Source organism: Dendropsophus ebraccatus, chromosome 3, assembly GCF_027789765.1.
Source record: "Dendropsophus ebraccatus isolate aDenEbr1 chromosome 3, aDenEbr1.pat, whole genome shotgun sequence".
In the NCBI taxonomy this organism is placed as follows: domain Eukaryota; kingdom Metazoa; phylum Chordata; class Amphibia; order Anura; family Hylidae; genus Dendropsophus; species Dendropsophus ebraccatus.
In genome coordinates, this window is record NC_091456.1 from 96,891,113 (window position 1) to 96,915,315 (window position 24,203).

General features: G+C 49.0%; 1 protein-coding gene across 2 annotated transcripts in view; it reads right to left on the reverse strand.

Moving 5' to 3' along the window:
- The window catches only part of CPAMD8 (C3 and PZP like alpha-2-macroglobulin domain containing 8), a 131,672-nt gene that overhangs the window by 89,472 nt on the left and 17,997 nt on the right, over nt 1-24,203 (reverse strand). For both annotated transcript variants that reach the window (XM_069962282.1, XM_069962281.1), the window contains exons 2-3: nt 23,275-23,426; nt 544-566 (exon numbers count right to left, since the gene is read on the reverse strand). In XM_069962282.1, coding sequence (XP_069818383.1) covers nt 544-566; nt 23,275-23,426 — 175 coding nt within the window. The remainder of the gene's footprint in view (nt 1-543; nt 567-23,274; nt 23,427-24,203) is intronic.

Sequence of the window (24,203 nt, forward strand, 5' to 3'; positions counted from 1 at the left end):
CTAGATGCAGCAAAACAGGCCCAAATCGTGATAGTACCACCATTGTGTTTCGCAGATGGTACAAGTTTTTTTTTTGCTGGAATGCAGCATTTTTCTTCTAAAAATAACACTCATTTAAACCAAACGGCTCTTTTGTTCTCATCTATCCACAAAACTTTGTTCTACTACCTTTATGGTTTGTCGAGGTGATCTTTAGCAAACTGCACACAGGCAGAAATGCTCTTTTTAGAGATTAGCGGCATATTATTTAATGCACATGAAATTAGAGCTATTTTGCAACAAATTGCCCAATTCACAACAAAATATCAAAATTTTTGACGTATTCATCTGATTTAGTTCTCTTTATCAACTGTGTGAAAAGCTGATGTAGTTTTAGGTCAAACTTATGCAAAAATATATGGAAAATTCACTAACATTCCTGCACAGCTATATATATTGAAGATGTCTGGGCTCTCAAAGCTGAATTCGTCAAAGTAAAATTCCATTCAGAGACAGTGGTCATTTTTCTTTTATTATCGTTTTTTAATTGAAAGCATCACTCACCTTAATTTTTACTGTGCCTTTATCTGAGAAAAGAAAAAAAAAACGTTTATATGTGATATGAAGTACTTGAGATTGCTTAGCATTTTGTACAGAACTCTAAAGTAGTCACACAGTCTCCAATGCCAAAATCATCCTAATTTGTTCTTCCTTTGCATATTTTGGTCCTCTTTTCTCAGTGTATACAGCTTCATTTACAGAACAAATTGGGTGGTCCCCACTATTATCCCCTACTTGAAGTAAACTACAGCACTAAAATGCCTGTGATATTTTCTTTCTAAATACCCAAAGTTATACATCTATATCTTTAACCATTTGTTACTTCAGTTTTTACAGTTTAAACAGTGCTAAAGCTAAACCAGCAGTTAGTAGCTATTGCATAGATTTCCGCTAAGAAAACTGAGTAAATTTTAAGTATATACTCCAAGTGGCACTTACAGAAGCAGGTGCAGCTGGAAAAGCCAGGGAAGCACATAGAGGATCATGATAATATAAAAAATCAGTATACCTCACAGTAAACACAGTTATAACTTCATTCTATCATAAAAGTTCTTCTTTTAACAGTGCTAATAACATTTCACATGCATGCTCAATTTTCTTTACTATTCTATTTAAAAATCCGCAAATACTGTATATTGCAATTAAATTCAGTTGCCGGGGGAGGGGGGAGTGGGGGAGGAGTAAGTACATGTATTTTCTCTAATGAGGATTGCTCAGTATCTTGCCACTTATCAGATTTTTTCATATATATGAATAATTACTAGTGTATATAGGAGCATAAAGTTTCAGATGGCATTTTCGTAAAGGTTATACTCAGGGCCGGCCTTAGGGGTGTGAGAGCAGGGCGCTGTGCACACCCAGCAGGAAGGGGGCGCCACCTGCGTCCCCCTGAGGCCATATATCCATCCCCCGCCTGGCACAGCAGCCTTGCTGAGAGTCAGCAAGGAGAAATCTCCTCTCCCTCGAACACTTGACTGAAGCCTGGCCCCATCCCCCACCCCAACAGCGTCTCCCAGCTCACAGATGCCCATAACCCTGCCCCCTCTCCAGACGGAGACACATCAGTAGTATGATCCTCCGCTCCTCCTTCTCCTCATGGGCAGAGACATCCTCCATTGCTAATTCTGTGTGGGTGAGTATGTGTATCTATTAGAGTAGAGCGAACCGGGTTCCAAGTTCAGCAGCCACCGCTAATCAAATGCCGAAAGTTGGGGTTCGGATCGACTCGAGCATGCTCGAGGTTCGTTCATCTCTAGTATCTATTAGAGATGAGCAAACCGGGTTCAGGTTCGAGTTGATCTGAACCCAAACGATCGGCATTTGATAAGCGGGGGCTGCTGAACTTGGATAAAGCTCTAAAGTTGTCTGGAAAACATGGATACAGCCAATGACTATATCTATGATTTCCACATAGCCTTAGGGCTTTATCCAACTTCAGCAGCCACCGCTAATCAAATGCCGAACGCTCGGGTTCGGATGGACTCGAGCATGCTCAAGGTTCGCTCATCTCTAGTATCTATCTGTCTGTGTGTATGTCTGTGTGTTAGTGGAGTGTGTGTGTGTGTGTGTGTTAGTGCTCATGTGTGCCTGAGTATAACTACAGCTCCCAGAATGCTCTGAAAGCCTGTGTAGAACTACTACTCCCAGCATGCCCTGACAGCCTGTGTAGAACTACTACTCCAAGCATGCCCTGGCAGCCTGTGCAGGACTACTACTACCAGCATGCCCTGACAGCCTGTGTATAACTACAGCTCCCAGCATGCCCTGACAGCTTGTGTATAACTACAGCTCCCAGCATGCCCTGACAGCCTGTGTATAACTACTACTCCCAGCATGCCCTGACAGCCTGTGTAGAACTACTACTCCAAGCATGCCCTGGCAGCCTGTGCAGGACTACTACTACCAGCATGCCCTGACAGCCTGTGTATAACTACAGCTCCCAGCATGCCCTGACAGCTTGTGTATAACTACAGCTCCCAGCATGCCCTGACAGCCTGTGTATAACTACTACTCCCAGCATGCCCTGACAGCCTGTGTAGAACTACTACTCCAAGCATGCCCTGGCAGCCTGTGCAGGACTACTACTACCAGCATGCCCTGGCAGCCTGTGTATAACTACTACTCCAAGCATGTCCTGACAGCCTGTATGTGTATAGCTACTACCCCCGAGCCTGTGTGGGTATATATGTCTGTAAGCCCTCTTCAGCTTCCTCGTCCCCCCCCCCCCCCACCCAGCCCTTCCCCAGCCCAGCTCTTGAAGCCCATGTGCCATGAGATGCGATGGTGGCACACATGTAAACTTCACAGCTTCTCTGGCGACTTCTCTTCACAGTTTTTCTGGCAATCTGTCATGTCCTCTCTCCGCAGTTCTACTGTACATCAGTAATACTTAAATATTGTAATAAAATATTGTCGGGAATGCTGGAGACATCTTTGGGATGTGACACATAGTAGTAGTGAGTGGCTGCAGTCTAAGAGTTTAGGATCCTATAAATCAGTGCTGAGAGAAGAGATGACAGATCCTGTGTGGTGAGACACAGAAGTAGCTGGAGAAACAATGAAGGTTACCATACTTTCACTGCCGTATCTCACAGCACATCGGCTCCAGGAGGCTGGGGATGGGATGGGCAATCAGCTTGGGGAGGGGGGGCGCCAAAAGAATATCCTGCACAGGGCAACATCTACCCTAAGGCCGTCCCTGGTTATACTGATGTGTGTATCTTGGTGCAAAACATGTGAGTGTTACTGGTCTGCACCATTGTATGTATAGTTCTTAACATAGGAAGTTCAGCGAAAGTAATAAAACTTTGAGAAAGTTCGTAACGAATCTGGTTAAAATAACAATAACAAATAAAATTACAAAATAGACAAGTCCAAGACATGCAAAGAGATGCAAACACCTCTGGAATGCATCTGGGAAAGCAGGGAAGCAGTATTGCAGGGAACGGTATCACCAGGGTTAGCGATCCCCGGCAATAATACCGCACCCTGTAATAATTAATATTTAATTAATTAATAAAGCAAATTTTGCTTCAAAAAAGCTTTTTTCGTTGTTCAATAGCATAATTAAAACGAATCAATGCTTTATATATGTATGTATGTATATATATATATATATATATATATATATATATATATATATATATATACATTGAGCTCGGCGAAGAAAGAAAATAGAAGAGAGAAGATAGAAGACCTGGAAGGTTGAGTAGAAAGCTCTCCCCCCCCCCTCCTGCACTGCACCCATCCCAGCAAGAAAGGGGGGGTCACTTTACCCCTTCCTTGCTGGTATGGGTGCAGTCTGGCCCCCAAGGGGTTAAGTGAGGACCCTTACTTAACCCCCTGGGGGCCAGACTGTTCAGTATGGCACCCAAAGGGTTAAGGGGGATGCAATGCATCCTCCTTTTAACCCTTTGGGTGCCACACTGTAAGCAGTGATCTGTAAAGATGCTGCATACTGTAAGGTGCACAACACCGCTCACAACGATGGGTGTTGTGCTTCTGTTTGTGTGTTTTTTGTGTGTTTCTCCCTTTTTGTTTTTCAGATATCGGTATCCTGTGGATTATGGCGGATTCGGAGGACTACGTCGATGACCAGCGGTTGTTGGGATTTTTTTTTTAAATAAAATAGTCAACAAGGGGTGTGGGGGGTGTCTTTATTTGAATAAAAAATGTTTTCCCTTGTGTCTTGTCTTTATTTCTTTACTATATAGACTTAGGAGTGGAAGCCGTCTAATAGACGTAATCCATTACTAAGTTGGGGCTTAGTGTTAGCCGGTATAAAATAGCTAACACTAACCCCCCCATTATTACCCCAGTACCCAATGCCACCAGGGGTACTGGGAAGAACCGGGTGCCAGTGACTCCCACTATTGTAGCTGCAATTATTCAGCCGTTATAGCAAGGTTCATTTAAGGTTCGGTTTCTACGAATCCGAACTTCACGAAAGTTTGCCAGATCAAACCGAACCGAACTTTTCAAAAGTTTGCTCATCCCTACTTTTAACCTAGTCCAATCCACCGGGGAACATGTCCAAGACAAACAACAAGGGTAAGAACCGGCTTACCCAAACGATGTCGCAGTCTATCCCGGATATCTTCCGCACTATGCAGGGCCTGCAGGATGATGGTGGCGCCATCTTGGCTCCTTCACAAACCTCAGAGGAGACAAAAAAACAGAAGGTGCAACAGCAACCAACAGATGCAGGGGCTCCCCGTATATACTCCTCCCAGTGTACACACGGTAAACACCTGCTCTGTAGATATTATAAAGTGAGGATCTTAGCAAACTATTTAATCAGAGTGTAAAATGTGAAGGCGTAGTGTAGTTATTGTACACCACCCAATGTCAATAAGACCTTCGCTATTATACATATATGATGAATGGAAGGATTAGCTTAAAACATAACTTTTATTCCATTACTAATAAAATAGATATCCACACAATGTTTCCAAAATCAAATGAATAAATAACAATCTCCAAACAAAAATAATAATAATAATGCCACAATAAATTATCCCACCGGTATAATTGTGGGAAGTCCTGACTCCAGCACCCTGTCACCATTGGTCTCAGTTGGTCAGATAAATATTGCGTGCAGTCGCATCACAACTGTATGGTAGATACGGTACCCAAATGCCCAATCGTACCAGCCAGGCACATCGCCTACTGAGGGTATAGGTAACGGCAATTCATATTTGTACCGTTCTTCACCAGGAAAGACAAAAACGTCACAAGCCCATGCCAATGGTTATAGGTCTGTAACTGTTATACTCACGTCATGTCTGCATATACAAATATACCTATTGGCATGGGCTTGTGACGTTCTTGTCTTTCCTGGTGGAGAACGGTACAATTCTGAATTGGCGGTACCTATACCCTCAGTAGGCGATGTGCCAGGCTGGTATGATTGGGCATTTGGGTACCGTATCTTCCATACAGTTGTGATGCTACTGCACGCAATATTTATCTGACCAACGGAGACCAATGGTGACAGGGTCCTGGAGTCAGGACTTCCCACAATTATACCGGTGGGATCATTTATTGTGGCAGCATTATTATTATTTTTGTTTGGAGATTGTTATTTATTCATTTGATTTTGGAAACATTGTGTGGATATCTATTTTATTAGTAATAGAATAAAAGTTATGTTTTAAGCTAATCCGTCCTTTCATCATATATATTAAACAGAGTGTACCATGTCGCCATGTTAAGGCGTCCTCGAGACATGGTCCCTACTCTAGCATTTTCACACTAGCAATGGCCTCTCCTGGGCTGAATAAGCCTACAACTGGGCAGAAAGTAGCCAAATGATCTCTTTTTATAGCACCCTTGGGACATGGGTGGAGTGCAAGCCAACAGGAGGTAGCCACGCATGCAACCGGCAGTGTAAACAGAGTCATAGAGTCATGCTGCCCATTTTTTCATTTTCTCTGCTAAATTGGGGGGGGGGGGGCTACCTCCTGTTGGCTTGCACTCTACCCATGTCCTAAGGGTGCTATAAAAAGAGATCATTTAGCTCCTATCTGCCCAGTTGTAGGCTTATTTAGCCCTGGAGAGGCCATTGCTAGTGTGAAAATGCTAGAGTAGGGACCATGTCTCGAGGACGCCTTAACGTGGCGACATGGTACACTCTGATCAAATAGTTTGCTAAGATCCTCACTTTTTAATATCTACAGAGCAGGTGTTTACCATGTGTACGCTAGGAGGAGTATATACGGTGAGCCCATGCACCTGTCGGTTGCTGTTGCACCTTATGTCTGTACTTAAGCCACAAGCAGTGTGCAACCTGCAGTGTAAACAGAGTCATAGATGTGCTGCCAATTTTTTCTTTTTTTTCTGTTAAACCTCAGAGGAGGAGACATCGCTGTTTCGGTCCATCCAAAGCATGTTCCGGAGAAAGTTACATAAGGTACTGACCAAATTTACTACACAGGTGCAAGAGATGGGCCAGCGGGTCTCTGACGCTAAACATAAGATGGATGAACTGACCAATACGCTTGAATCAGACAGGCTGGACATTATAGAAGATAGCGACCGCCTAGATCACATCGAGCTCAAATTAGAAGATCTTGAGAACCGGTCTCGCAGGGCCAACATTAGAATTCGAGGACTGGAAGAGTCCCATACAGATATAAAAGCTACTGTGACTACCAGATCTTATCTGGTTCGCACTTTGCTGGAGACGAGGGAGGCCCTAAAAAAAGAAGACGTACCATGTGATGACCTCGATTCCTTATTAAAACAACAGAGGTCTGCAAGATCCCAGAGAACCTGGACTGTGGTTAGGTAGAGAAATTCGGCAAAAAAGAAAAATGACCTGTAGATTGCGCTCACCACCAAATTCCAATATTCACACTATAAGATGATTTATTAAGTCCAAATTACGCGTTTCGGAGCTATAGCACCCCTTCATCAGATTCAGGACAGACTAAATCCTTTCTGCCCTGATTCTGATGAAGGGGCGCTATAGCTCCGAAACGCGTAATTTGGACTTAATAAATCATCTTATAGGGTGAATATTGGCATCCCTATTATCCTTTGGAAGTGAGCGCAATCTCCAGGTCATTTGTTTTTTGGCTGAATTTCTCTACCTGAATATTATGGGTCCTTGTTTGTGGAGCCCGGTTTGGACCTGTTCTGAGGACTGCAGCTTCCCCGAATTGCTGGGAGGTGTGTTATACACATCATTTTACGTCTTGATGGGTTTAGTGGCTCTTTCTCCACAACCCCAGAAGGTGAGCAGTGATTTTATACCCATTACCCTACCATTTGTTCAGCCTAGAGATACTACTCTATGAGGCACTCTGCCTTTGTTTTATTTTCTGTTTCTATGGACTGTGGTTAGGTCCAGTACCCGCCAACAGGCGGATTAAATGTACCCTGGGCCCCGGGCTGTCCACCCAACCTGCCCCCCCCCCATAATCCACTACTGCCCCCCCCCCCCCATGCTGTCCCCGATAAACACTGCCTGGCTCCCCTCCCTGCTGGCCCCAATAAACATAATGTTTGGTCCCTTGCTGCACAGAGGATGTCAGGAAAGGAGGGGGCTGATCTTATAAGGCAGGTCACAGCGTCCCAGCAGCACAGAGGATGTCAGGAGAGGAGGGTGCTGATCTTAAAGGGGAGGTCACAGCAGCACAGAGGATGTCAGGAGAGGAGGGTGCTAATCCTATAGGAGAGGTCCCAGCAGCACAGAGGATGTCAGGAGAGGAGGGTGCTGATCTATAGAAGAAGTCCAAGCAGCACAGAGGATGTCAGGAGAGGAGGGTGCTAATCCTATAGGGGAGGTCCCAGCAGCACAGAGGATGTCAGGAGAGGAGGGTGCTGATCTATAGGGGAGGTCACAGCAGCACAGAGGATGTCAGGAGAGGAGGGTGCTGATCTATAGGAGAAGTCCAAGCAGCACAGAGGATGTCAGGAGAGGAGGGTGTTGATCTTATAGGGGAGGTCACAGCAGCACAGAGGATGTCAGGAGAGGAGGGTGCTAATCCTATAGGAGATGGTCCCCCTCTTTCCCCCTTATAGATGGTCCCCCTCTTCTCTCCTTATAGATGGTCCCCCTCTTCCCCCCTTATAGATGGTCCCCCTCTTCCCCTCCTTATAGATGGTCCCCCTCTTCCCCCCCTTATAGATGGTCCCCATCTTCCTCCCTTATAGATGGTCCCCCTCTTCCCCCCCTTATAGATGGTCCCCCTCTTCCCCCACTTATAGATGGTCCCCCTCTTCCCCTCCTTATAGATGGTCCCCCTCTTCCCCCCCTCATAGATGGTCCCCCTCTTCCTCCCTTATAGATGGTCCCCCTCTTCCCCCCTTATAGATGGTCCCCATCTTCCTCCCTTATAGATGTCCCCCTCTTCCCCCCCTTATAGATGGTCCCCCTCTTCCCCGCCTTATAGATGGTCCCCCTCTTCCCCCACTTATAGATGGTCCCCCTCTTCCCCCCTTATAGATGGTCCCCCTCTTCCCCCCCTTATAGATTGTCCCCCTCTTCCCCCCTTATAGATGGTCCCCCTCTTCACCCCCCTTATAGATGCCCCCCCTCTTCCCTCCTTATAGATGATCCCCCTCTACCCTCCTTATAGATGGTCCCCCTCTTCCCTCCTTATAGATGTCCCCCTCTTCCTCCCTTATAGATGGTCCCCCTCTTCCCCCCTTATAGATGGTCCCCCTCTTCCCCCCTTATAGATGTCCCCCTCTTCCCCCCCTTATAGATGGTCCCCCTCTTCCCCCCCTTATAGATGGTCCCCCTCTTTCCCCCCCTTATAGATGGTCCCCCTCTTCCCCCACTTATAGATGGTCCCCCTTTCCCCCCCTTATAGATGGTCCCCCTCTTCCCCCCTTATAGATGGTCCCCCTCTTCCCCCCTTATAGATGGTCCCCCTCATCCCCCTCTTCCCTCCTTATAGATGGTCACCCTCTTCCCCCCCTTATAGATGGTCACCCTCTTCCCCCTCTGTGCACAGCAGTCAGCAGATAACACAAAAAAAAAAAAACACAACTCACCTGCCATCCGTTCCCCTGTCGAGCCTCTCGGTTCCTGGTCTGTCCCTGGCTGATGCGTGGCTGCCAGGGGGGTCCCGTCCTATCCCCAGCAGCGCGCACATCAGAGAGCTCCCCGTGCGCTGGAAGTCACAGCCACAGGTGCACAGGGAGCTCTCTGGTACGCGTGCTGCCGGGAATAGGACGGGACACCCCCGGCAGCCGCGCACCAGCCGGGGGGGGGGGGGGGGCGTTCAAGAGAGTCAGTGGGGGATTATAATGTGGTCGGCGTGGCATGGCCCCTCCTGGAGCCCCGGGCCCCGGCGGCAGCCCAAACTGCGCACATTATAATCCGCCACTGCCCACCGACCATCACTCCGTGCTGATGAGGACCCTGCACCTCCATGAGTGTTTTGTATGAATACCGGGATACCTGCGATGCCTTGCATTACTGTTTACCATGTTTAATCATTTTTTCTTTATACTTCTGCTGGTTTGATTGACTGGTTCTGTTGCCGATTGCAGATAGTTACCCATGCTGCCTACCATACCTCAGGGTATGACGGGAAGCTGCTGGCTGGATGGACTTCCAGCTTTCCTTCCACCACAATTCTGTTTGTCGTTTCTGTTTTGTTTCTTTGTCTTTTGGGTCTTTTTTAATTGTCTGTCAGAGTGCAATGTATTGTTTTGTGCCCACCATGTTTTTTTATGTTTATTATCATTAATGTGATGTCACTATGTTTGAGGACACCCACAGATTACCACCGCCCACCTCTGGAAGGGTAAGGGGATGTACACAGCAGATTACAACTATGATTTACCAACTCCCCAGTCAAGAGGACAGCCTTTAGGGATTATGTACGCCATAAGCCTGACATAATAGCACTGCAAGAATGTCATTTTACTCCACAGTCACAACCCAACATTTTCATCCCCACTACTATTATGTAGCTCCCTATAGCTCCAAATCTAGAGAAGTGATGCTACTTTTCCATAATTCTTTTCCCTTTACCCTACAGTCACAGATCGTTGACTCAGAAGGACGTTTCCTCATACTAATGGAGCAGCTGTATGGTAAACAGGTTTGCATTGTTCTTTGCATAATTCTTATGCGCCTACTGATAATCCGTTTTTTTTTACCACGCTATGTTCTACACTATCTACCTTCTCTTATGAAACGCTGATTTGGTCTACAATGGTAAACTGGATAGGCCTAATAATCAGGGGCGGTCTTGGCTTTTCTGGGGCCCCAATTGAAGTTATTTCTGGGGCCCCCCCTCGACACGCGTTCCAAAACAATAGACCGCTGTGTGTTGCCCCCAGTAGTATATACCCCTTGTGCGCTACTGCCAGTAATATATACTCCTTGTGTGCTGCCCCCAATAGTATATACCCCTTGTGTCCTGCCCCCAGTAGTATATACCCCTTGTTTGCTTCCCCCAGTAGTATATAGACCCCTGTGTGTTCCCCCAGTTATATATAGCCCCCCCGTGTGCTCCCCCAGAAGTATATAGACCTCCTGTGTGCTGCCCCAGTTGTATATAGACCCCCTGTGTACTGCCCCCAGTTGTATATACCCCCTGTGTGCTCCCCCACAAGTATATAGGACCCCTGTGTGCTCCCTCGGGGGTATTTAGCCCCCCTGTGTGCTCCCCCACTTGGATATAGACCTCCTGTGTGCTCCCCCACTTGGATATAGACCCCTGTGTGCTCCTCCAGCAGTATATAAACCCCCTGTGTGGTTCCCCCAGTAGTATATAGACCCCCTGTGTGCCCCACCAGTATTGTATAGACCCCTTGTGTGCTGCCCCAGTAGTATATAGACCCCCTGTATGTTCCCCCAGTAGTATATAGACCCCTGTGTGCCCAACCAGTAGTATATAGACCCCTGTGTGCTCCCCCAGTAGTATATAGCCCCCCTGTGTGCTCCCCCACTTGGATATAGACCTCCTGTGTGCTCTCCAAGTTGTTTATAGACCCCATTCTGCTGCCCCCAGTAGTATATAGACCCCTCTGTGAAGCCCCAGTTATATATAGCCCCCTGTGTGCTCCCCCTGTTATATAGCCCCCCTGTGTGCTCCCCCCCATTTATATACCCCCGATGTGCGCTCCCCTCGTTAAACAGACCCCTGTGTGCTCCCCCTCCCATATAGTATATAACACAATAAAACAAACACTTATACTCACCTGGGTCCGGGCGTCTCCTCTTCTCTTCACTCTTGTGGCCGCAGGAAGGATTTTCCCTGCGATCACAAGAGGCCGCACTCCCCTTGTCCTGGCGCCGATGCTCCAGTGATGTCACTGGAGGGCCGGCACCACAAGGACAAAGCTGCCACTTGTCACCGCAGGGAAAACCCTTCCTGCGGCCACAAGAGTGACTGACAGGAAGGGAGCCAATGTCTCCCGCCCTGTCAGTGCTGCTGCATGTAACTGTGAGCGCTCATTACGAGTGCTCATAGTTACATAGTTACATAGTTAATACGGTTGAAAAAAGACATGTCAAGTTCAACCAAGGAGGGGATGGATACAGGGAAGGGGGAGGGGTGATAGGCTCTATACATACAGGGAAGGGGGAGGGGTGATAGGTTCTATACATATGCATTTATATTATTTTGCTCTAAGAACTTGTCTAGCCCTGTTTTGAAGCCCTCTACTGTTGTTGCTGTTCAGATGGCAGCAGGGAGAGGGGCAGCAGCCCTGTCCAGCGGTCTTGAGCACAAGAGCGGGGCGTGGAGGCCCCCCTGGATGTTGGGGGCCCCAAGCGATTGCTTGGGGTGCTTGGTGCCAAAGACCGCCACTGCTAATAATGCCCCACTAAGGAGGACGGGCACTAATCAACCATATAGACCCAATCTTTTCAGGAACTAGGCGTTGCTGACACATGGCAGGAGTTTATTGGTATGGCCAAAGGTTACTCCTATTACTCTCCCTCTCACCATCACTACACACGGATTGATTGGATCCTGACCAATGCCATGACCCTCAAATCTGTACTATATTGTCACAGCCGCGGCGGCTTCCCACGTTCCGGGTCGCCGCCGCGACCGCCTCCTGTCCCATGCAGCCGCCGGGGTCCTTGTGTAGGGACCCGGCGCTGCTGCTAGTTCGGCCCCTGGGGCGCCTCACCTCTCCTCCGTTCCTGTCTCGGTCTGTGCCGGCCGGCGCGTACGTCCCCGCCTCCTAGGGCGCGCGCGCGCCGGCTGTCTCAGATTTAAAGGGCCAGTCCGCCCTTAATTGGTTAGTCGCACCAATCACTCCCCTATAAATCCCAGCATGCCCTGTCCCTTGTGTTGGAGCCTCTACATGCTTCCCATAGCGTTTGGCCCAGCTCCCTGTTGTTCCTGACCTTAGTCCTTGTCCCTGGTTCCTGTCCTTAGTCCTTGTCCCTATCCTTGCCCGCTGCCTTCCCATTGTTCCTGTGTCCTGTCCGCCACCTGCGAGCACGCCTTCTGTCCTCTGCCTGCACGATCTCCTGCCTACTGCTCCTGCCACGCCTCGCCTGCCGTCACCAGCAACCAAGCCAGGGGTAGCGACCTGGGGGTCGCCTGCCGCAGCAAGCCCATCCCGCCTTGCGGCGGGCTCTGGTGAAAACCAGCGGCCCCTTAGACTCCGCTCCCTGGTGAGGTTAGTGCCATCGCTGGTGACGGTCCAGTGGATCCACTACTCCAGGCGTTACAGTAGGCTCCAACCATGGATCCCGGCGAGGTGCCTGATCTCCGTGACGTCGCCAGAGTGGTCGCTCAACAGGCTCAACAGATCCAGCAACAGTCGCAGCAAATCCAGCAATTGACTGCCGCCCTACAGCAGCATACTACAGCCCAGCGCCTATCACCACCTGCAACTACCTCGAGACTTCTACTGGCTCTCCCAAGCAAATACTCTGGTGACTCCAAGTTGTGCAGAGGATTCCTGACTCAATGCACTATGTATATCGAACTTCTAAGCAATCAGTTTCCCACTGAGCGCTCTAAAGTGGCTTTCATCATCAGCCTATTAGAGGGTAGAGCTCTGGCCTGGGCCACGCCGCTGTGGGACCGAGATGACCCTGCTGCTGCCAATCTCCGAACCTTCTTATTCGAGTTTCGCTCCGTCTTTGAGGAACCTGCCCGTGCTTCTTCAGCTGAAACTGCTCTCCTCAACCTCTCTCAAGGGAGCTCCTCTGTTGGTGATTACGCCATCTAGTTCCGTACCCTGGCGGCTGAATTGGACTGGCTCTAATAGGACTGGCTCTAATAGCCACCTTCAAGAAGGGCCTGTCTAGTCGGGTGAGAGACGTGCTTTCCGCCCGAGACCTACCCACCTCCCTGAACGAACTCATCCTACTGGCCACCAGAGTTGATACTCGTTTTTCGGAGAGGGAGGAGGAGGTTCGGCATGAACATCTACTAGGCTTGCCCCGTCGCCATCACCAGCTGGCGCCGGTTTTCCAGAATCCTGACTTTCCGGTGCCCCAGCCCTCTCCTGAGATTCCCATGCAGGTGGAACGGGCTCACCTGACGCCTGATGAAAGAATTCGTCGTCTGGAGCTGAATCTCTGCCTCTACTGCGGTGGTTCGGATCACTTTCGGATGAGATGTCCCCTACGTCCTCAAACGTCCGGGAAATGCTCGCACCTAGGTCCGGTGGGACAGGTGTCCCTAGGTGTGAATGCTACCTTTCCTAGTTTGTCTATGCCGGTTTCCATCCAGTCACCCTCAGGACAAAATCACCAGTCTACTGCCTTTCTCGATTCGGGGTCAGCAGGCAGTTTTATTGCGGCAACATTGGTCCAAAGATGGCGGCTACCCGTGATCCAACTAGCCAGGCCCCTGACTATCTCCTCGGTCACGGGCGAGATTCTTGCCGACCAGGTATATTTCCAGACCGCACCTCTGGTCCTCCAGGTGGGTCCTTTACATCAGGAAAAGATATCCTTCTACGTCCTGCCCCATTCTTCCCCCGCCATCCTCCTGGGACTCCCTTGGCTGCAATTACATGCTCCTAAGCTGGACTGGAGAACCGGGGAGATTATCAGTTGGGGTCAGGACTGTTCCAACCAGTGTCTCAAGTCACCTCAGACCAAGTACTCGGTGTCGTCACCTGACCCCGCCAAGCCTCTATCCGGCCTACCGGCAGAAGACCAAGACTTGGCGGATGCCTTCTCTGCCGAGAAGGATCTCATCCACAAACACACATCCCCTCGCCACAGTATACCTCCTGATCGCCTAGTATCAGTCGTCACCTCTACTCTTCAGAGAATACCCCCCGGAAAGACCCATGTTCACCCTGCGCTTCGAAGAGGGATTTTGAAGTGGGGACATTCCTCATTGGAGGCCGGGCACCCTGGAGTCCGAAAGACCGGGCAATGGATCTCCCGCCACTACTGGTGGCCCAGTTTGTTCCAAGATGTCAAAAACTTTGTGGCTTCCTGTGCCATTTGCAGGCAAGAAAGAGGGGGAGGCCAAAGGGGGAGGGTACTGTCACGGCCGCGGCGGCTTCCCGCGTTCCGGGTCGCCGCCGCGACCGCCTCCTGTCCCATGCAGCCACCGGGGTCCTTTCGTAGGGACCCGGCGCTGCTGCTAGTTCGGCCCCTGGGGTGCCTCACCTCTCCTCCGTTCCTGTCTCGGTCTGTGCCGGCCGGCGCGCGCGTCCCCGCCTCCTAGGGCACGGGCGCGCCGGCTGTCTCAGATTTAAAGGGCCAGTCCGCCCTTAATTGGTTAGTCGCACCAATCACTCCCCTATAAATCCCAGCATGCCCTGTCCCTTGTGTTGGAGCCTCTACATGCTTCCCATAGCGTTTGGCCCAGCTCCCTGTTGTTCCTGACCTTAGTCCTTGTCCCTGGTTCCTGTCCTTAGTCCTTGTCCCTATCCTTGCCCGCTGCCTTCCCATTGTTCCTGTGTCCTGTCCGCCACCTGCGAGCACGCCTTCTGTCCTCTGCCTGCACGATCTCCTGCCTACTGCTCCTGCCACGCCTCGCCTGCCGTCACCAGCAACCAAGCCAGGGGTAGCGACCTGGGGGTCGCCTGCCGCAGCAAGCCCATCCCGCCTTGCGGCGGGCTCTGGTGAAAACCAGCGGCCCCTTAGACTCCGCTCCCTGGTGAGGTTAGTGCCATCGCTGGTGACGGTCCAGTGGATCCACTACTCCAGGCGTTACATATATGCCCGACATGTCCTATCGGCAAGGTGCGATCTGACCTTAAAAGCCTACAGCGAGATGTTCTGAAATTTATTTGGAATGGGAAACAACCCCGCATAGCACAAAAGATTATGTTAATTCATAAAAGTGATGGCTGTCTCTCGGTACCCCATCTTAGCCACTACTACACAGCCGCTTGATTTGCTCAACTACTATTGGTACACTCTAACGACTATCAGCCACGGTGGGTTCAACTCGAGTCTGATTTGGTGAGACCCTATACACTAACTGCCGTAATGTGGTCCTGTTTGCCTCAGCCCAGATATTACTGTATTCATTAGCCCCATGGCGGAAGGTTCATTTGAAGAAAAATTTACAATCTACTATCACCCCCCCTACTACCTATATTGGGGAACCCTTTGTTCTCCCCTGATCTCTCACCTACCTAGTTCCAATGGTGGTCTTCTAAATACCTCACCAGACTACATAACTTTCTAAGTTACAAACGTCTACTTACCTTGGAAGCCTTTACCCGACAACATGAGCACCCTGTAGCTGAATTCTTACGATTACGGAAAATTTTTTCCATTCCTACAATCTTATTGCCCTTTGGGTACCAATTTCTCGCCTACTGATTTTGAGCGCATGGCACTTTATTCTCTTGCCAGGAAAGGAATGTTGTCACTATTGTACTCGATGTTAGCATCCCCACTTGGAGACCAAAAACTCCCTTATATGGTCCAATGGGAAACCGATCTACATTTTACATTGTCCCCACTGCAATGGAAAATTAGTAGTGAGGTTCTTAGCAAAGGTAGTTGGCAGGTCTCCCTGACTGAAACAGCCCTAAAGGATCTACACCGTGCATACTATGTTCCATGTCGGTTGCATGCCATCTATCCTGGAGTCTCTCTGCTATGTTTAAGGGGTTGTTCGGCCACTAGCTCGATGCACCACATTTGGTGCTCTTGCCCAATTGTCCAGACTTTTTGGACTTCGATAGTCCACTTGATCACAAACGTTATTGGCCGACCATATCCTAAAACCCCTCAGGCTTGCCTTTTTGGGATTAAACCTTCCAGACTTCCCTTTCAGACCTGGCCCAATATATCCTACTGGCAGCTAGAATACATATTGCTTCAAGCTGGAAACAGCCTCTGTTGCAGTTACATAAGGTTGTTGACCGTATTAATAGTATATTGTTGTCTGAAAAAAATCTGCTATAAGGGGTTACACAGTGACTACATTTGAGAAACTCTGGGCACTCTGGGCACCTTGTTACAGGTAGGGGTAAACTGCAGCTAAATTAATAAAACAACAAACAGTTAACTCACCTGGGCCTGTTCCCGGCCTCCGCCCATATTCTTCTTCGCTCCTGGCGCAGCCAGTGTGACGTACACTGACTGCGCTGGGGATGCCCGAAGCTCTCCCGAGCAGCCAAGTGTCTAATCGGAGACGCTCGGGAGAGCTTCGATAAAATGACAGAGGCTTCCGGAGGCTCCGGAAGTACCCGAAGCCTCTTTCATTCTTCCAAAGCTCTCCTGAGCAGCCAAGCGTCTCCCATTAGACGCCCGGCTGCTCGGCAGAGCTTCGGGCATCCCCGACGCAGTCAGTGTACGTTACACTGGCTGCGCCGGGAACGGGAGCGGAGAAGAAGACGCACGGAGGCCGGGAACGGGCCCAGGTTAGTTAACTTTTTTTTTTTAAATGGTCGCCCCATACCGTGGGGATGCGGGCCACTTTTGAGCCCGCCCACCCTATAGGGTGACCATACCTAGCGTATAAGACGACTTCTGACAAGATTTTTCGGGGTTAAAAAGTCGTCTTATACGCCGGAAAATATGGTACTTGTGCATATAAAGCTCAAATATATTTTCCTATTTGAGCTTTATATGCACTTGTATATTGTTTTGTCTGTATGAGCTGCCTCTACTTTCTATTGTTCTGGTGTATGGTATGGTGTACTGTTCTTGTATAGGACTTTGCTGTGCCCGCCTTTATGTCTGTATTGACATCGAGTTCAGAGTTTATCACAACTGTAACCTGGTTGATGGATTGATCGCTCAGCCAATCAATGACTGGAGCGGTGTCCTACTCTAGTCACTGACTGGCTGAACAGACAATCCATCAGCCAAGTTGCGACAACGCTAGAGAAGGAGATCCAGCAGCCCAGCAGGAGTCCGGGAGCGGTAAGGCAGTGGGGCAGAGGCACAGGGAGAGGTAGGTAGAGGTTGTTTAATATGTTCCTCCCTCACTGGACTTCTTTTAAAGTACCCAGTGGCTATGTGTACACAGTATTTTGGCCCTCACTGTGGGTCAGTATTTTTACCAAAATCAGGGATGGAACTGATATAGAGAAAGGAAAACAATCACTACTTTCCTCTCCCCATGGGGACCCCGCTGGAAAGCATTTTCTCCCTAGTTCTGATGACATTATAACTCAGGGGAAAATGCCAGACCTGGCTGTACCACCCCAGTCACTGACTGGCTGAATGGGCACTCCATCATCGGTCGTGACATGGGTTGTGCAGGTGGGGGTCCTGGAGTTGCAATCCAGCAAAGCAGAAGCATGCGGAGGGGTGAGTAATGATTGTTTATTATGTTCCCCTCTGCACCTGCCATTTGAAAAAAAATTTAGATCCCCAGACTTCTTTAATGGAAAAGTTTGCACCCCTTTCTGTGTTTTGGTAAAAATACTGACCAAAACAAGGACCAATGTCTGCAAAATGCAATGTACATTTTATTCCTTTACCATGCCATTTATTGAACTTTCATGGAAATCTTGTATGGCATCAAAAACAAACATTTGTAGGGTGCCAATATATGTTAATCTATAGCTCTCTGTACAGTTTTTTGTTGTTAAAAGAAAAAAAGAGTTTTACTATTCTGTACAGAGTCAGACATCATGCTGATTCTGGAAATTCCAGGTCATTATTTGTAGAAATCTTGTTGTCCATGGCAGCAGATTATAACCCATGCTGTTCAAGGAATTCCCTTGAATTGGAAAAGTCAAAACATGTTGTTTAAAATTTAATAAAATCTTATTTGCACTTAATCGCAGGAATAATGCAAGCAGTCGTTGGCTAAGTTTGGATTTGGAGAACAATTACATTGGTTTTAAAGGTAAATTGACAATTAGAAAAGCAGCTTTATTGTAGTTTTATTATGAAGAATTGTATATCTCAGCATACATGGTAATTGACAAAATTGTTTGAGATTAAAAAAAAACATAGTTGAATCACCAGATGCATTCCATGGAAAGGAATAACATCTATTTTGAGAAAAAACGGCTATACTTATTTTAATCTCATATGCCCTTATCTAGGTAAGCACAAGGGGTTAAAGAAGCATTCCGCTTTATTTTTTTAAATTTGTCCCTCGGCGGCAGGCTGGCTCATATACTTACCACTGATGATCGGTGTGCCACGGCGCAGCTTCATTTTAGTCCTGCAGTGCCGTTCAAATCCCATGGGTGCCCACGTGACCTCTCCACCAACTGACTAGCTGCTAAGGAGGCCAGAAGTCAGGGTCTCCAATAAATCCCTATGAGAGTGCTCTCATAGAGATGCTTTTGAGACCCCCACTTTCTGCCTTTAATAGCCTTGGAGAAAGAAGAAGGGTCAGAAAAGCTGTGACGTCTCCATGCGTAGGATTTGAACGCTGATGTACAGGGCCGTACTGGCCATAGGGCACTTCTGGCATATTCCAGAAGGGCCAGTGGCTTCTGGGGGGCCGGTCCTGTGCTCCTCCTGACCCGGCGACTCCTTTCCCTACTGTAGGGAAAAGGCAGAGCAAGGAGGAGCAAGGGACCAGTCCATAACACAACGCTCCAGTCAGGCCCCAGATGATGCGCAACACACCCAGCGGTCGCATCATCCGAGACCAGACGAAAGACTGCAGAAAAAGAGAGGCTTGACGGGGGAGCTCGTTGTAAGGTGAGTTGTGTGTGTGTGGGGGGGGGTTTCTTCATTTTTTTTAATCTGCTTTGCACAAGGGAGGGGGAGGAGAAGGGGCCATCTATAAGGGGGGGGAGAGAAGAAGGGGCCATATATAAGGGGAAGAGGAGAAGGGGCCATCTATAAGGGGGGAGAGGAGAAGGGGCCATCTATAAGGGGGGGGAAAGGGCTATCTATAAGGAGAGGGGGGAGAGAGGAGAAGAGGCCATCTATAAGGAGTGGGGAGGGGAGAGAAGGGGCCATCTATAAGGGGGAGGGAGAGAAAAAGGAGCCATCTATAAGGGAAGGGGGAGAGAAGGGGCCATGTATAAGGGGTAGGAGGAGAAGGGGCCATCTATAAGGGGAGGGGGAGAGGAGAAGGCGCCATATATAAGGGGGAGGAGAAGGGGCCATCTGTAAGAGGGGGAGAGGAGAAGGGGCCATCTATAAGAGGGGGAGAGGAGAAGGGGCCATCTATAAGGGGAGGGGGAGGAGAAGGGGCCATCTATAAGGGGAGGGGGAGGAGAAGGGGCAATCTATAAGGGGAGGAGGGAGAGGAGAAGGGGCCATTTATAAGGGGGGGAGAAGGGGCCATCTAGAAGGGGGGAGAGGAGAAGGGGCCATCGAGAAGGGGAGGGGGAAAGGAGAAGGGGCCCTCTATAAGGGGGAGAAGGGGCCATCTATAAGGGGAGGGGGAGGAGAAGGGGCAATCTATAAGGGGAGGAGGGAGAGGAGAAGGGGCCATTTATAAGGGGGGGAGAAGGGGCCATCTAGAAGGGGGGAGAGGAGAAGGGGCCATCTAGAAGGGGAGGGGGAGAGGAGAAGGGGCCATCTATAAGGGGAGGGGGAAGAGAAGGGGCCATCTATAAGGGGAGGGGGAGAGGAGAAGGGGCCATCTATAAGGGGAGGGGGAAGAGAAGGGGCCATCTATAAGGGGAGGGGGAGAGGAGAAAGGGTCATCTATAAGGGAGGGAGAAGGGGCCATCTAGAAGAGGGGGAGAGGAGAAGGGACCATCTATAAGGGGAGGGGGGAGAGAAGGGGCCATCTATAAGGGGAGGGGGAAGAGAAGGGGCCATCTATAAGGGGAGGGGGAGAGGAGAAAGGGTCATCTATAAGGGGGGGAGAAGGGGCCATCTAGAAGAGGGGGAGAGGAGAAGGGACCATCTATAAGGGGAGGGGGGAGAGAAGGGGCCATCTATAAGGGGAGGGGGGAGAGAAGGGGCCATCTATAAGGGGGAGAGGAGAAGGGGCCATCCATAAGGTGAGGGGGGAAATAAGGGGCCATCTATAAGGGGGGAGAAGGGTCCATCTATAAGGGGGAGATGAGAAGGGGCCATCTATAAAGGAGGGGGAGAGAAGGGGCCATCTATAAGGGAGGGGGGATAAGGGGCCATCTATAAGGGGGGCAACATAGGAGGAGAAGGGGCCATCTATAAGGGGGTACAGAGAATGGGTCATCTATAAAAGGGGACAACATAGGGGAAGAGGGGAACATCTACAAGGGAGGGAGAGAATAGACCATCTATTAGGGGGGAGAGGAGAAGGGGCCATCTATTGGGGTGAGGAGAAGGGGCCATCTATAAGGGGAGGAGGGAGAGGAGAAGGGGCCATATAAAATGGGGAGGAGAAGGGGCCATCTATAAGGGGAGGGGGAGAGGAGAAGGGGCCATATAAAAGGGGGAGGAGAAGGGGCCATCTATAAGGGGAGGGGGGAGAGAAGGGGCCATCTATAAGGGGAGGGGGGAGAGAATGGGCCATCTAGAAGAGGGGGAGAGGAGAAGGGGTCATCTATAAGGGGGAGAGGAGAACGGCCATCTATAAGGGGAGGGGGAGAGGAGAAGGGGCCATCTATAAGGGGAGGGGGGAGAGGAGTAGGGGCCATCTATAAGGGGAGGGGGAGAGAAGGGGCCATCTATAAGGGGGGAGAGGAGAAGGGGCCATCCATAAGGTAAGGGGGAGAAGGGGCCATCTATAAGGGGGGACAACATAGGAGGAGAGGGGAACATCTATAAGGGGGGGAAAGAAGGGGCCATCTATAAGAGGGGACAACATAGGGGAGAGGGGAACATCTATAGGGGGGAAGAAGGGGCCGTCTATAAGGGGGGACAACACAGGGTGAGAGGGGGCCATCTATAAGGGGGGACAACATGGGGGAAGAGGGGCCATCTATAAGGCAGGACAACATGGGGGAGGGGGCCATCTAAAAGGGGGATCAACATAGGGGGCCTATAAGGGGAGAGGGGGCCTATATGGGGACAACATAGGGGAGAGGGGGCCTATAAGGGAACAACATAGGGAGAGAGGAGGCCTATAAGGGGACAACATAGAGAGGGGGCTTATAAGGGGAAAACATCGGGGAGAGAGGGACAACATAAGGGAAGAGGGGGACTATAACGGGACAACATTGGGGGAGAGGGGGCAATCTATAAGAGGACAATATAGGGGAGAGGGGGCCATCTATAAGGGGACAACATAGGACGAGAGGGAGCCATCTATAAGGGGACAAAATAAAGGGAGAGAACGACATCTATAAGGGGACAACATAGGGGGAGAGGGGGCCATCTATAAGGGGACAAAATAGGGGGAGAGAACGACATCTATAAGGGGACAAAATAGGGGGGCATCTATAAGGGGGGCAACATAGGGAGCCATCTATAAGGGGACAATATCGGGGCATCTATAAGGGGGACAGCATGGGGGGGCCTTCTTTAAGGGGGACAACACAAGGTAGCCATCTATAAGGGGGAAAACATAAGGGGGCCATCGAGGGGCTACAGAAAGGAAGGCCATATACTATAGGGGATGCCCAGAGGGTGTAATCTACTATAGGGGGACTACACAGAGGGGGGGCTCTCACATAGATGCACATGGGGACATCTATATGGAAGACTGAACAAGGGGCCACCTATAAGGTGGCAACATAAAGGGGGCATATACTATAGGGGATACACAGAGGGGGGACATCTATAAGAAGGCTACATAGAGGGGGGTATACACTATAAGGGGGTCACATATAGAGTTGAGCAAACCTGCCGAGGTTCGGGTTCGTATGAACCTGAACTCTCGGCTTCTCACTGCCGCTGTCTGCCCGCTCCGTGAAGAGGGTGGATACAGCCGGAGGATCGTCTGGAAAACTGGGATACAGCCATAGCCATAGGCTGTCTCCCAGTTTTCCAGGCGGTCATCCGGCTGTATCCACCCTTGCCACAGAGTGGGCAGACAGCGGCAGTCAGAAGCAGAGAGTTCAGGTTCATACGAACCCGAACCTCGGCAGGTTCGCTAATCTCTAGCCTACCCACTAAATGAGGGTGTAAAGGGGCCATTACAGATGTGCAGTTTGTAGAGAGATGAGGATGGTGCCAGAGTGAGGACCCTAATATGTTTGTCTGGCAGATTCTGTGGATTCATGACTGAGAAAAGTTCTCATAATGGCCCAGGACAGATGGAGAAGAAAATAAAAAGGAAAGAACTCCAATCAGAGAAGACGTCGCCTGTGAGTCACCTGATATAACTGTACTGTAATGTATATGGTGTATAGAGCCTGTGTAGAGCTGGGGCTACCTCTATATGACTGGATGAGGTGATAGTGATCTGTGTACAGTTGATGTTATTCAGTAGCAGCGGTGGTGTTAGTCAGTATGTGATGGTATTAGTAAGTATGTGGTGGTGTTAGTCAGTATGTGGCGGTATTGGTCAGTATGGGGTGGTATTAGTCAGTATGCAGTGGTATTAGTGACCGGGGCCAAAAACAGAAGTCTCTGTACACTGTGTAGTGGTGACGACCTGTAACTGCAGTACCGCTACACAGTACAGAGACAGAAGCTTCTGACCCCATTTACTGTGTTATTATCTAAGTCCAGTCATGGCCGTGATGATACAACATGTAGCCATGCTGCACTCAAAACATTGTCTCATAACTTTTCACCGCATGGCGAGAGGGCCTGTGGGCTCTGAAATGCCAGGGCTTATTTTCAGTCCCAGTCCGGCCCTGCTGATGTAGGACCAGAATGAAGCCGCGCCGTGGGACACTGATCATCACTGGTAAGTATATGCGCCAGCCTGCTGCCAGGGTACAAAATAATGTGGAATGCTTCTTTAACATTAGGATAGATAAAGAAAAGAACCATTAACGTACAGCAAAAACTAGTAACTATACATTTTCTATACATAAATAATGTATTGCACAAAAACTTTTACATACCTAATACTGATCCATAACCTGAGGCTACAGTCTCACCCTTCACCACCAGCTTCACCTGGACCTTGGTTTCCAAAAGTGTGTTGAAGATGGTAACACTCACTGCTTCTTCAACCCCTGAGCGGAAAACTGATGGAGCAGCTATCAGGTACCCCCTAGTATGCAGAGAATAAGTCAAATTTGTGCAAATAAGCAGAGATAAGAATGGGATCAGTTCTACAACATATGGTACAGTAGCCAATAGACAAAAGAAGGGGGAAAAGCTAAATGGGTAAAGAAAAAAAATAGTACTCTTAAATTACTGGAAAAAGCATTAAGTCATCCAACAAAAAAAAAAAGTTCTCCGTTTTGTTTTTTGTTACCTTAAATTTTTTCACTATTAACAATAAACATTCCATAACAACGAGGTACCTGGAGGCATGCTATGTCAATTATCTTTGTGGATTTTCTTCTCCTCAACCGATATCCACATAAAAGAACAGGACAAATTCTAATTACTGTAATTAACTATGGAGAAGGTTCACTTCAAAGCATAGTAATGGTTAGTATTGAACTTTGGGCTGTCTAGAAGGCAAAGAAGGGGGAGAACACAGATAATTTGCAGCCTGTAGGCTTAGCATTAGAGGGAAAGGAGAATATATTTACATTTAACTTGAGTAAGAACAATTTATTAATGTAAAACTATAGGACATTCACCAATTAGTGTACTGTACATATAGGCAGCCTTGGAAAAAATGTTGCAAAGTAGGATAATCTTAATCAAGCAATATTTGGTGTGACTATGCTTTGCCTTAAAGAGTCACTGTCGTATTTTTTTTTTTTTTTGCAGAAATCAATAGTCCAGGCGATTTTAAGAAACTTTGTAATTGGGTTTATTAGCCAAATCTGCCATTCTCTGCATGTAAAAAGCCTTTTCCCAGGTCCCCCCCTCC